The sequence below is a fragment of the Carassius gibelio genome, chromosome A10 (genome assembly GCF_023724105.1).
Source record: "Carassius gibelio isolate Cgi1373 ecotype wild population from Czech Republic chromosome A10, carGib1.2-hapl.c, whole genome shotgun sequence".
Classification (NCBI taxonomy): domain Eukaryota; kingdom Metazoa; phylum Chordata; class Actinopteri; order Cypriniformes; family Cyprinidae; genus Carassius; species Carassius gibelio.
In genome coordinates this window covers 13,242,761-13,255,639 of record NC_068380.1, presented here as the reverse complement: position 1 = coordinate 13,255,639, position 12,879 = coordinate 13,242,761, and the positions used below count along the sequence as shown (strand labels likewise).

General features: G+C 36.1%; 1 protein-coding gene across 4 annotated transcripts; it reads left to right on the top strand.

Annotated features, from left to right (window-relative positions):
* The first annotated feature begins 1,094 nt into the window (after positions 1–1,094).
* On the top strand, positions 1,095–12,097 carry LOC128021227 (protein mono-ADP-ribosyltransferase PARP14). 4 transcript variants are annotated; one of them, XM_052608280.1, is made up of 15 exons: positions 1,165–1,214; positions 1,721–1,986; positions 2,426–2,544; positions 2,730–2,760; positions 3,002–3,205; positions 3,452–3,685; positions 3,809–6,198; positions 6,454–6,684; positions 6,855–7,064; positions 7,183–7,285; positions 7,466–7,615; positions 7,717–7,779; positions 7,918–8,100; positions 9,588–9,773; positions 9,926–12,097. In XM_052608280.1, the coding sequence occupies exons 1-15, from the start codon at positions 1,180–1,182 to the stop codon at positions 10,516–10,518; spliced, it is 4,998 nt and encodes a 1,665-aa protein (XP_052464240.1). In that variant the 5' UTR covers positions 1,165–1,179; the 3' UTR covers positions 10,519–12,097. The 4 variants fall into 4 exon arrangements, with proteins under 4 accessions (XP_052464241.1, XP_052464240.1, XP_052464239.1 ...); XM_052608279.1 differs by having other exon boundaries at positions 9,588–9,794; positions 9,929–12,097; XM_052608277.1 differs by having other exon boundaries at positions 9,588–9,794.
* Positions 12,098–12,879: the final 782 nt, after the last annotated feature.

The window sequence follows — 12,879 nt, the reverse complement described above, 5'->3', positions numbered from 1 at the left end:
CCATGGAAATGGTAGAGTTGGTACTTAGTGCTCGCCATGATTCTGGCCTGCAATCCCTTCAGCATGGCGGAGTGGGTATACTGTTCCCCATAGCAAGCCCTAGAGGACACAGTTCGAAGTTCCCTTGAAAGGGAATGTCTCAGGTTTACGAATGTAACCCTGGTTCCCTGAGTATGGAACGAGACACTGTGTCCTCTAGCTCCCTGCCATGCTTCGGAAGCAAGCTTCAGACGAAGAAGTGAATGATGTGTTCTCCCGGTGTTTGATTATAGTAGCACCGGTAGTGACGCCCTCGGCCAACAAGTTGGTGTTTTTTCAATGTATGCTTCAGACACGGGTCACAATGAGGTGTTCCCCATAGCGACCCCTAGAGGACACAGTGTCTCGTTCCCTACTCAGGGGACCATGGTTACATTCGTAACCTGAGACGTTTTTCGTTTGGTGTTTTGACACAAACTTATCGTGGGGGCGGGCTTAACAGTGATCTACTCTGATTGGATAGTGCGCTTTTGATGGACAGGTGCTCTCTGACCGGGAAGTACAGACGTCACTCAGTGGCGTGCATATTGGAAAGCTCTCGCAGTGATTAAATCTGGTCTATACCACACAATTATTTTTCACAGACTGAGTGAAAGACATTTATTTTAAGTTCATAAACAGGTTCGTCCCAGTAAAGAAGTTTATAAAAAGATTTAAATCTGACAATGATTTTACAAGCTCTTTTTGTTTCGAGTTCTGACGAAACTATGGTACACTTATTTTGGTCATGTCACTACTCAGAAACTTTGTAAAATATATATGGAACTTGGTCAGTGCATGATTCAGATGTTTTTTTTTGTAATAAAATACACGTTCAGAAAATTCCTCACAATAAATGCAGTTTAAATTTAATAAAAAAAATTGTGTCACATGGCTGGTGGTTTATTTTAAATAATAAATTAATTCATTATAATAAAAAAGTAAAATGTATTATCAGCGGATGGGTGTATATTTTAGCAGCTGGAGCTGGTGCAAATTATTGCTTTGCATAAAAAAAGAGCACTCAGAACACCGCACACTAGAGACATCTCCTGGTTAAGACGCCGTAAATACAGCCAGAATACAGCCCATTAATGGCATGATGATCTTTAATACACAAAGTTTACATTGCTTCATGTAACGCAACATCGTTTTGATACCATGTATAAATGTGGGACGAGACTGGCCAGTTATGTGTGAGTAGATAGTTTTATATGAAAGCACAAAAAGCTGTTTTTTTATATACCTTTCCATTCAGAGTGATTATCATTATTTCCACTCGCTGTGTGGGAAATGGGGCAGAAGATTGCGGTAGGCTACTCATATGATCTGGCGGCAGTGCAGCTTTAAACATTCGCATTCCGAGTTTGGTTTGGGGATCGAGCGCTGGGATTTAGTAACTGTGATTTACTGCTGCGTACTTTCGCTAAAGGACAGATTAACGTTAGCCACTGTTTCATTTGTATTTAAGTTGTATTTTTTTCATTTTCTTTTTTTTCCCCATTTATTAGGTTCACTTGAAGGCAGCATACTATATCATTGTTTATCAGTCAAACGTAAAAGTTTAGCGGTAAAATGTCAACTACTCTTGTGTCATATGCCTGCTGCGTTTATTAGCTGTTTAAATGTCAATGTTTATACGGTCGCACTTGTCCCTGTGCTGAAAATTTGCAACACACATAGTTTTCGTGCTCTTACGCAGAAACGAAACTGAAGAAGCAGGAGGCGTGATCAACTTTATACGGACTCAATGCATTTCCCTGTTGACCAGAAGTATCACGATGGAGTCGGACGAATATCCGTATCCCATCACAGTAGAGGGAAACTGGGATCCTGAACAAGCTAAAAGTGTGAAAAATAAACTTCAGATTTACTTTCAGAGTAAGAAGAAATCTGAGGGAGGCGACTGCGCCGTGAAATATGACGTCAAGAGCAACTCTGCTACGATTCTGTTCAAATCGCCTGACAGTAAGTGCTGGACACAAAACAATATTATGTAAACAGAATAACGCGTTTTTATATAATTATTTATTAATTTATATTTTATTAAGTTATGTGTAATCGAGCTATGGTCTCGTGGCAAATTTCAGGTAAAAAAAAATACAAAGCGTAGGCCTACTTACTCTAGCCACCACTGTCATTTAAAGAAGTGAATACGTATTAATATATCAGAAAAAAAGGACACACGCAGACTCAATAATTACTAAATAACTAAATAATTAATAAAGCAATACATTTAGTATGTATAAACATTTCCGAACATATGGGACGTCCTACAGGAAGAGTGACACATTCATAATTCTAAACACTTGCTAATCACGTGAAATTATAAATAACTTACTGTGTTGTTTTGTGCTGTTCTTTGTTTTAAAGTATTGCGATCTAAGTCCAATTGTTTGTGTTTAAGTTCGAGATGGCGTGCTCTCAAAGGCAGAACACTTTATTACCATTAACAATCAACAAATCAAGTTGAAAGTGTACAAACCTAGCGATGCAGAGGAACAGGCAGACAGTGCTGGACAACAAGTAAGTAGTTAAAATTATGTTTTTCATTTTTACAGTTGGTAAGACATAGATATATAGTTTCTATAAGAGGATCGTTGTCATTTCTCCAAATTGTTGATAATGGCTGGAGAGACCAATTAACTAACCCTGTTTCTCTAATTCTCCATTTACATAATTGTATATAATTTATGCTTGTATGGTTTCAGACGGACCAGGGGTTTGGATATCAGGAACTAAGTAAGTAATATTTCTGATCTTTGGTCTCTGGCTAATTACATGCATGCAGTCTTTTATTGATTATGATATTGTGGAAGTACTTGTTAACATTGATTTTCAACAGTAAATATATCAGTTATGTAGTTAATTGGTACATTTATTTAATTGGTTGTTAGCTGTATCTTACACTCCTAGGTGGCTTTGCAACAAATAATTTGAATTGGGATTTGAAGAATATGTGTTACTTTCATTATGTCCAAAGCTCAAAGTGCCTCTCAGTCTGATGTGGATGTGAAGAAGCCTCCAGAGTCAAGTGCTGTGGTCTTGGAGAACCTCCCAGATGATATTAAACAAGATGTTTTAAGTCTTTTGGTGGAGAACATCAGCAGTCTTTCTGAAAATGACTTTAGCATAGAATTAATACCAGAATTAAGAAAAGCAGTTGTGACCTTTAAAAATCCTATTGGTAAGTTCTACTGTAAAATATACTCTTATTTGTATGTTTTATAACATTTTACAAATTAAAAGTTAGTTTAGCTTAATCTTGATTACATTACACTTTACATGATGGTCTTTTTATTTGAACATGGGAAAGAGTTTGTGTATATTGAAATTTAATTTTTTATAATTTGGCAACTTAATGTTTTTTCATGTTTCATTAAATCTGTCTGGTACATAAAAAATAAATAAAATAAAATAAAAAATCTTACAGCTGCAGAAACATTTCTTGAGGACAGCAGGACACATGACAGGTTCAAGAAGAATAATCTGAGGGCCTGTGCACTGGAGAGAAGCACAAGTGTGCGAGTGGAGAATATTCCAGCTGAGGCAAACAACAATAAGATGCTGCTGGATCTGTATTTTGAGAAATGGGGCGGTCCAGTAGAGGAAGTTATCAAAATTGCATCAGAACAAGCAGCCATTATTATCTTTAAGGAGGAAGAAGGTAAATACCTGTGCTATTGTTGGTAGCCTTTGCTATTACAGTTTCAGATTTGCTAACACTTGCCTAATTTTTTCAACACCAATGTATTCATTCATTGCACCTCTAACTTTTATTGTTTTTCAGCCAAAGAGAGAGTTTTGAAGCGACAGAATAACATCTGTGAAGTTCCAGTCAAGATATATCCCTACTTCAAATCACTTGATACTGTCTTATACGGTGGCACAAGACCACATTTGAAGCTGCCTGAACCCATTACAGTCAGTGTACATCCTGCCATCAGGGAATTCATCCTCAAGAAAGGCCAGATTTCCTCTATTAAAGAACAGATGAGCCCACACTTCTGCCAGATAAACATGGACAAACCTAAAGTTTTTCTCAGTCCTGATCCAGCATTACTGAACCAGAAAGGACTTACCAGAAGACACATTGATGACTGGAATACGAATGCAATTGATGTCTTCAAGAAAATCATCTCCAACTACACAACATCTGAGTGGCCGGTGTCACACGCCTTGTGGTCTAAAGTGGAAAGTGATATTAGGAAAGTAGTGAAAGATCAGGTTTTTACATATTTGGATGCCTCTAAAGGGGTGCTGACACTGGCAGGAATGACCCATGAAGTAATTGGATTGAAACCCATCATGGAGAAAATCTTAGAGAGAGCAACAAATCAAATGGAGAGAGAAAAGAACAGTGTGACAGAGTACATGGAAATTTCTCCTGCCATGTACTCTCTGCTTGAACGAGATGGCCTGAACAGTGCTACACCTGTTTCTCCACATCTGCATATTGACTACAACAAAAAAGTGAACAGATTAGTTTTATCAGGTCTTCATACAGAAACTCTTGCCATCAAAAATTGGGTCCTTGAGAAGAAAGTAAGTATGAAACAGAAGTCCTTACAGATTAATCGTTCAATCATGGAGTTCCTGAGATCAGTGGATTGTAATGAAATGTCCACAGATCTCTTCATATCTCATGGAATAACTGCTGTCTACACAATCGAAAATGGAGATGTTGTTGTGATTGGGAGCACAGAAAGAGCATTTAATGAGGCAGAGAAGAGGATAAATACAGTTCTTACATCCAAAGGCCTCACTGTAGAAGATCAGCGTGTCCTTCAAATGCCAGAGTGGCATGATCTCAAAAGACAACTGGAAAATTCATTCAGTACTTTCAAAAAGAGATCTGTGTTTATAAACTTCTCTAAAAAGAGAGACAAAGTTATAGTGACAGGATTCAGAGAACCGGTGATGGAGGTCAGTCAGGACTTAGGACGATTCATTGAGAAACACACTAGAATTGAAGAAACTGTTCGTGTCAAATCACATGCAGCAGTTGAATTCATAAAAAACAGAAAATCACAAGACTGGCAGCATTTTATTAAGTCTGATGAGGTGAAAGTGAGTTTTGGTCCAAAGAGACCCTGGATCAAACTGTCTGGAAAGCGTACATTTGTCCAGCCAGCTTTGACTCTATTTGAAAGGTTGGCAGATGATCTCTACACAGACACAATGATCATTAAAAAGGCAGGAGTAAAGAAGTACTTCATGGAGGAGGGCAAAATGATGTTTTCAATGCTGTTGAAGGAAAAAAGATTTGTTGTGGTTCTTCAGGAAGATGACATGTTGAAAGAGGAGGAAGATAAATGTACTGAAGGAAGTTTTGGAGATATTGACCAGGTATCTTGTGTGGTTCGAATGCCAGGTGGTGTAACTGTAACTGTCAGGAAGGCAAACATTTGCAAGCTCCATGTTGATGCTGTGGTCAATGCTGCTAATGAAGATCTGAAGCACATCGGTGGTTTAGCTTTAGCACTTCTCCAAGCTGCTGGACCAAGTCTGCAGCAAATCTGTGACCAACACACAAAAGCAAATGGACCACTGATGCCTGGAGATGCCATCATCACTGCTGCTGGTCGTCTTCCCTGTAAATATGTAGTGCACGCTGTTGGACCTCGTTTCAGTGATTCAGACAGACCTACTACTGTTCAATGCCTGAGACGTGCTGTGAGGGAGAGTTTGAATCAGGCAACAACAAGAAACTGCTCCTCCATTGCAATTCCAGTTATTAGCTCAGGGATATTTGGCTGTCCTCTTGAACTTTGCACTGGATCAATTGCAAAGGAGGTGCATGAGTACATTGAAGATCACAACCACAGAGCCTCTAATAGCACCTTAACTGAAATTCACTTGGTTGACAATAACGGCAACACTGTGAATGCCATGACTCAAGCTGTCAGTAAAGAGTTTGCTGCTTATATCCCCAAAATAACTTTCATTCACAAAGCCAAACTCCATGGGTATCGTGGCCGTGGTCGTGGCCGTGGTCGTGGAAACTATATCCAAAAAAACAAACAGTTTGAAGGTCCCAAAAGCCACGGATACTTTGAAGGACAACCATATTCAAAATCAAGACCAGATAAATCTGAAGGCTTAAGTGTTCTTGAGACCAAAACTACACAAGAACGACTAAAATTCATTCTGATCAAAGGGAACATCCAGGATGCATACGTAAGTGAATAATAGTAATGGCAGAAACAAATACAGTAATATGAAATATGCTTAAAGGGATAGTTTATCCAAAAATCAAAAGTCTGTCAATTGCTCACCCTCAAGCCATTCCATAACAGAAGTATCTTTTTTATTGAACTGTTGCTTTAAAGATACAGTCTCTGAAAAAAGCTTATATACCATTATAAGTGAAATATGATAATCAAAGGATGATCAATTCCTATAAAAGAAATGTCTGATTTTATTCTCTTGCAGGCTAATATCATTATAAACACTATATCGGAGGACTTGGACCTTAGTAAAGGTGCCATCTCCAAAGCACTCCTTCAGACTGCTGGTTATCAGCTCCAGTCAGAAGTCAACACAGCTGCTCGCTCAAACAATGTGAATTATGGTGAAATGCTCATCACAGATGGTTATGGATTGAAATGTCAAAATGTGTTCCATGTAGTTTGCCCATTTTGGAGACAAGACTCAGAAGATAAGGTGAGAAAAACAATTTTTTTAAAATTGCATTTTAACCAAATTGTCATTTACTGTGTTACAGCTGGCTGTTTTTAGGAATAAATGTTATAGTATATGTAGGCTTCATTTATTTATTTAAATGGTACTTTATTTAAAGATTAAAATAAATATATTTATTTACATTTTAAAAGGTACTGGCTCAGATCATTAGAGATTGCCTGATTAAAGCAGAAAGCTTGAGAAAGGCTTCAGTCGTCTTCCCAGCTATCGGAACTGGGAATCTTGGCTTTCCCAAAGATCTAGTAGCCAGAATCATGCTGACAGAAGTCCAGAAATTTAAGCCTACAAACCTTCGAAAGGTAACTGTGATTGTGCATCCTTCTGACAAGGAGAGTATAGAGGTGAGAACTTGATTCAAAAACCATAAAAACTCAGTATGACCTGTATATCTACGTTTATTGTTTAAACTATAAACTTGTGTTAATGTTATCTTGTATGTTTCTGTGCTTTACCTATTAGTGCTTTACCAGAATCGTTAGACATGGGATTCAGGGTCCCATTACAAAAGAACCACATCAGTATGCCCTGCCTAATATTTCAAGCAAATCAGCTCAGAAATCTGGTAACTTTTTATTTATTTATTTATTTATTTTTTTATCTGATGTCCATCACATTTATTTATTTTTTACAAATTTCTTTTAGATATATTTATTCTTTTAACAAAAATATCAAATTGTCTTAGGATATATTTAGGGTAGTGACAAGGTTGAGATTTTTAATAAATCTTTATGTTTTTCTTTAGAGCTTGTTGGCAAAGTCTCATCTCCCTCTCTTGGGGTGCACACTATGCAGCTGGGTCAAGTGACTCTGGAGGTTTCATCTGGAGACATAACTAAAGAAAAAACTGATGCCATTGTCAACTCCTCAAATCACACATTTTCTCTGAAAGCAGGTTAATCCAGCGTTAAACCCACTGTTTACCTGTTTTTTTGTGAATCATTTAACTTTTTTTCACATTCAAAGAGAATTATACAATTTCTCTTTGTAATCTAGGAGTATCCAAGGCCATTTTAGATGCTGCTGGAGTACAAGTGGAACAAGAATGTTCAAAGATTGGTTTGTATTCATTTAAAATGATTATTTCTTCTTGTTGATGAACATTACTTTTTTAATACATTAAATTAGGCATATAATTCAAGAGAGATCTAATGAATTTTAGATGCTTTGGTGAACGTGGTGTACATGTTTCAATAGTGGGATCATCAAATATACAGCAAACAGAGATTGTGACCTCAGCCGGGCAGCTTCCATGTGGAAACATCATCCACGTTACTGGACACAAAAGTCCATCTGACATTAAGGATGTTGTTTTGTCTGTTCTGATGTTATGTGAGTCACGCCAGATTACTTCTGTTGCCTTCCCAGCTCTTGGCACTGGTAAGACTTGTAGCCTCTGGTTTTTATTCACTTTGTGTGATCTTGTGTTATTACGTAATTTCAGTGATTTATATTTAGTTACTTATTGTGTAATTAATTAAAAGTAGCAATGTCAAAATGAATGCATTTATTTATTTATTGTAGTTTAATGCATTAAACTAAAATTTAAGTTTAATTAATTAGTTCAATGCTGTGATTTAGATTAAAAAAAATGCATAAATAGTCAGTTCATATCAAACGATATGTAATAACAGACAATCACGTTATGAAAATAGTTACTCACACTCATGTGGTGCAACATTACGTTGGATCCAATATAGTCGGCGCAGAATCGTCTTTTAATTTCAGTTTTTCAGAAAATCTGCCATTGAATTGTACCTTGTTTGTTGGCAAATGCATGGTGAAATGAAGTGAACAAACGACCAACCTTTTACTGATGTTGTATAGAACTTCATTATAAAATAAAGCTAATCCACTCTTTCTACTGTTGGGATCTAATGGAAGGTTACGCAAAGACTTTGTTTGTCCACAATTTGGCACTGCACAGCATCTTGTTATCTTTCAAGCATCTTTATCGTTTGTTTTCTATGTAGACCTGCGTTCGTCTCTCTCGTTATTTGCACTATGTGTGCGAATCAGAGAAGCAGGCATTGATCATCTTCTGCAGAGGCAGAGTTTACCTGCTCTATTACTTCATAGAGTGGCTAATCCCACAGGCTCTCGTTTTGGCAGATTGGCTTCAGTATATGATGTTTTTAGACTATAGAGAAAGTTTTGAGTTCTGAAACTTACACAATGTTTTTATAGTACAATGACCTCTTATATGTCAAAAGATCAAGGGAAGTTTGAATTCTCAATTCATGACCTCTTTAATTCCGTACTGGTGCACTATTTCTGTGCTGCTCTGTGTGAGCACAGGGATCAGACGCACAGAACGCTGCTTCAGACAGAATGCTGGTAGTGCAGTGAGACTTTTTTTTTTTTTTTCTTCAACTAACAAAAACACACTAAATTATGTAAAAATGTTTTTTTGCGAGTGACCTTGTAAATTAAATGATTTAAAAAGTCCTAAATGACCTTAAATAACTGGGATGTATCAGTCATGTGCTTCAGGTTATAAAGAGACAACACTGCTTTTAAAGTGAAACCTCCTGCAGTCAGTCACTGATGTAAATCAAAGAACAAAAGAAAAAGAGATATTACTCAGTGCTCTGCTTGCTGATATACTTTTGTAGGTTTAATGAAGATTAATCTACATTCCATTTATAATTTAAGCATAGGCCTATAAAATTTATGTGTAGATTGTTTTAAGTTCACTTAAATTAAAATCTTTATTGTTTGTACATGAATTTTGAGATTCAATGTGAAATTATGACAATATTAATTTGCGATTAATAGCGAATAATTCAAAAAATTTCAGTAAATGTGTTTACTTGCATGTTGTGTGAATTATTCACTATTGTTTTCCTTTGTCTCTAACCCTTTAGGTCAGGGAGGTGCAAATCCAGCTGATGTTGCAGATGCAATGGTTGATGCCGTTGTTGAATTTGAACAGAAAAAGAAACCAGCGCATGTAAAATTTGTGAAGTTTCTTATGTTCCAGTCGAACATGGTGGCAGACTTCCACCAAAGCATGGTCAGAAGATCTGGTGAGAAAGTAGAAGGGGATAAAAGTGAGTTTACCAAAATTAAAGGTCAGTAAAGAAATATATAAACAATAATTCTCTTTTCTTTTCTTTGTAAAGATCGATAAAGAATAATAAAAAAAAGCATTATAATCCCGTCCATTTTTTCCCCCCCAATCAAACATGTTCCTGGAAAAAAGAAGAAAGTTCAGAATCTCTCACAAAGGAAGAGTCTGTAATGGTAGGGGAGGAAATTGAGCCAGTTGTGTTTCAACTGTGTGGAGAGACACCACAGGACCTGAGTGAAGCCAAGGACATGATCAACAGTTTGATATTACGGGAGCATGTGACCATCCCAATCCATGATCCAGCCATTGCTCATTTCACCAGGAAGGATGCAGAAACACTGAATGCCATGCAGAGGGAGCTCACAGTCAGTGTCCAGCTTGAGAAGAAAGGCCAAGACTCTGTCATCACACTGGAGGGCCTGACAAGAGACGTTCACACTGCAGACAGTCGTATTCGAGACATGATCCACAAAGTAGAAAAGAACCAAAACCGAAGAAGTGAGGCATTTATAATTAGCAGAGTGATAAGGTGGGAATATCAGGAGATTGGACACAGCATCGAAAACTTTGATATATTTACTAATTATGAGCTGGAACAGGCCTTTCAGAAGAGACAGCCTTCAGTGAGAATAAAGATAAATAATGATGAATATGATGCTGATTTAGATCTCAAAGTGGCCACAAGAGGGCAACTGATGATTTCACTGAACAGAGTAGAATTGTAAAATTAATTTATTTTATAATTAAGACATGGATAAGAATGGCATCATGTACAAAAATCACTTCCTCAAGTAATTAAAAGTATCCATTTTGTTGTCTGCAGAAGCTTAAATCTATTTTCCATTAACTAAACTAAAATGTATTCTTGCCATTTGATTGAAAGAACAGAACAGCACACTTTGGAAAAAGTATATGATCAAAACACATTTACAAAAACAACGGAAAGCACCAGTCAGATCAACAGTCATGACTTCAATCACAGCTTTGCTGGAATGTATCAGTCAAATTCAGTGTGAACTGTTTTTAGGAGCCTTCTATGGGAATAGTATAGATTTTGTAGTGGACCTGAGTTACTCAGCCCAAAGCCACATAAAACCTGACGTTAACGGATATAAATGCATGTACCTTTCCAGTGAGGTTGTCAATTTAAATCAAGGAGTGAAATCTTGTTCGGCCTATGAAAAGTTGACAGTGTGACTAACAACATGACCAATTTAGCCAATACCTAATCACCTGATCAGTTTCCTGTAATAATTATGAGATACATTTTTGTCAGCTATAGTGTTTTTGTTTCTGTGTTATGTTGTTTCTGTGAAGGTTAACACATAATGTTTAAGTATATAATGTATATGTAATAATTACTGGCAGGAATTACAGTAACTATTACAGTATAGACTCTAGCAACCTGCTCATATATTTCCAAAAGAAAAGAAAAATCTTTAAAAACATTAAAGTGATCCCGAGAAAGTCTACAGTACATACAATTCTGAAAACAGGGCTGGTTCCTGACACTCACTATAGCTGTTTTAATCTTATACTGTAATTCATATATTTAATCTATAACTAATCAGCAGTTATTTTTTTATTTTATTTTTTTTTAAGATACTGAAGTGTTTCCTAACAAGGAAAAGAGTGTTTTGAGTATTTGGGGATTTGTTTATGGGGTTCATGAAATTATACATACAATTATGTAACCATAGATCTAACAAAGGACTTCAGTAAATAGTGATTGGTGAATAAAAATGTGAATTATTTACTACAGTACGTCCTTTAAACCAGATATGCCTAAACCAGTGCCATTAACATTTTATTATTATTATTTGTTTATTATTGCATTACAATTTAGAAAATATAAATAATCTGATTTGAAAAAAAAAAGAAAAGTAGACTTTAATATAAATATTTCATATAGTGCAGGGGGCTATTTCAATCTATTACTACCATTTACAAGCATGTAAACACGTTTGTAATTTTCTTTTTCGAAAAGATCTTAAAATTGTCATCCATGCACTAATCTCTTCCAGGCTCGACTATTGTAACTTGATTCAATAGGTGATGATTTTAAGATCCTTCTTTTTGTATACAAGGCATTGCAAAAGTCAGCCCCAGTTGGATTATATCTGTGATCATATCCAGCCATATCTTGTAACCAGCTTATTTGATCTGTGCCTCGTTCTCGCTGTAAATCTGAAAGTGACAGCTTTTCGCCGTTGCTGCCCCTAAACTCTGGAACAGTTTACCCTTTACTTTCAGGGCCTCTCCATCAGTCTGTGTTTTTAAATAAAACTTAAAGACTAATTTTTACACCCTTGCATTTGAGTGATGCTGTGTACAGTACTTTTGATGTATGTTTTTGTGTGTGTCTAGCCTATATATATATATATATATATATATATATATATATATATATATATATATATATATATATATATATATATGCATTTTTCATTTTAATTTTTGATCTGTTACTTCTAAAGTAACCTTTTTAATGCACTTTGGATCAACGATAGTTGTGTTAAAGTTATGCTCTATAAATAAAAAAATTACTTGACTTGCAGTGTTGGATATACGTACTGCATCATTGATGTTTACATTTAAACACATTTTAACATTCAATATGGAATATTGCATCTTATTAGGTTATATTTTTGTTTACATATAGTTAAAATAGGTGTGTAAATCACTACGCCCATCCTTAGTGACGTTTCAACAAATGCCCGACTTGTAGATAGGCTACAGTTTCCAACTAGAATACAGCAACTATTTATATTTGTTTAATCGTCAAATATAAAAGTTGTAACTAGTGTGGTTAATTTTTTTTTTTTTTTCATGTTATTCGTCAATAAATAATCGCACTGCGAGTCCCTGCGTTAAAAACAGACCACACTCTCAGTTTCATGATAACTGACGCAGAAACGAAAGTGAAACTGAGGGCGTGATCAAATTTATAAACCCATGACTAGCAAGTCTTTCCTAGTCGACCAGAAGGATCACGATGGACGAATATCCCATCATTGTAGAGGGAGACTGGGGGCCTGAACTCGCAAAAAGTGTGAAAAATAAACTTCAGATTTACTTCCAGAGTA

What these genes read in the sequence shown, in the direction of transcription:
- LOC128021227 (XM_052608277.1), top strand. Translation starts at nt 1,180, where the DNA reads ATGTATAAATGTGGGACGAGACTGGCCAGTTATGT. An exon ending in GACAAGACTCAGAAGATAAG is followed by an intron (nt 6,685 to 6,854) that starts GTGAGAAAAACA and finishes ACATTTTAAAAG; the next exon opens with GTACTGGCTCAGATCATTAG. An exon ending in CACATTTTCTCTGAAAGCAG is followed by an intron (nt 7,616 to 7,716) that starts GTTAATCCAGCG and finishes TTTGTAATCTAG; the next exon opens with GAGTATCCAAGGCCATTTTA.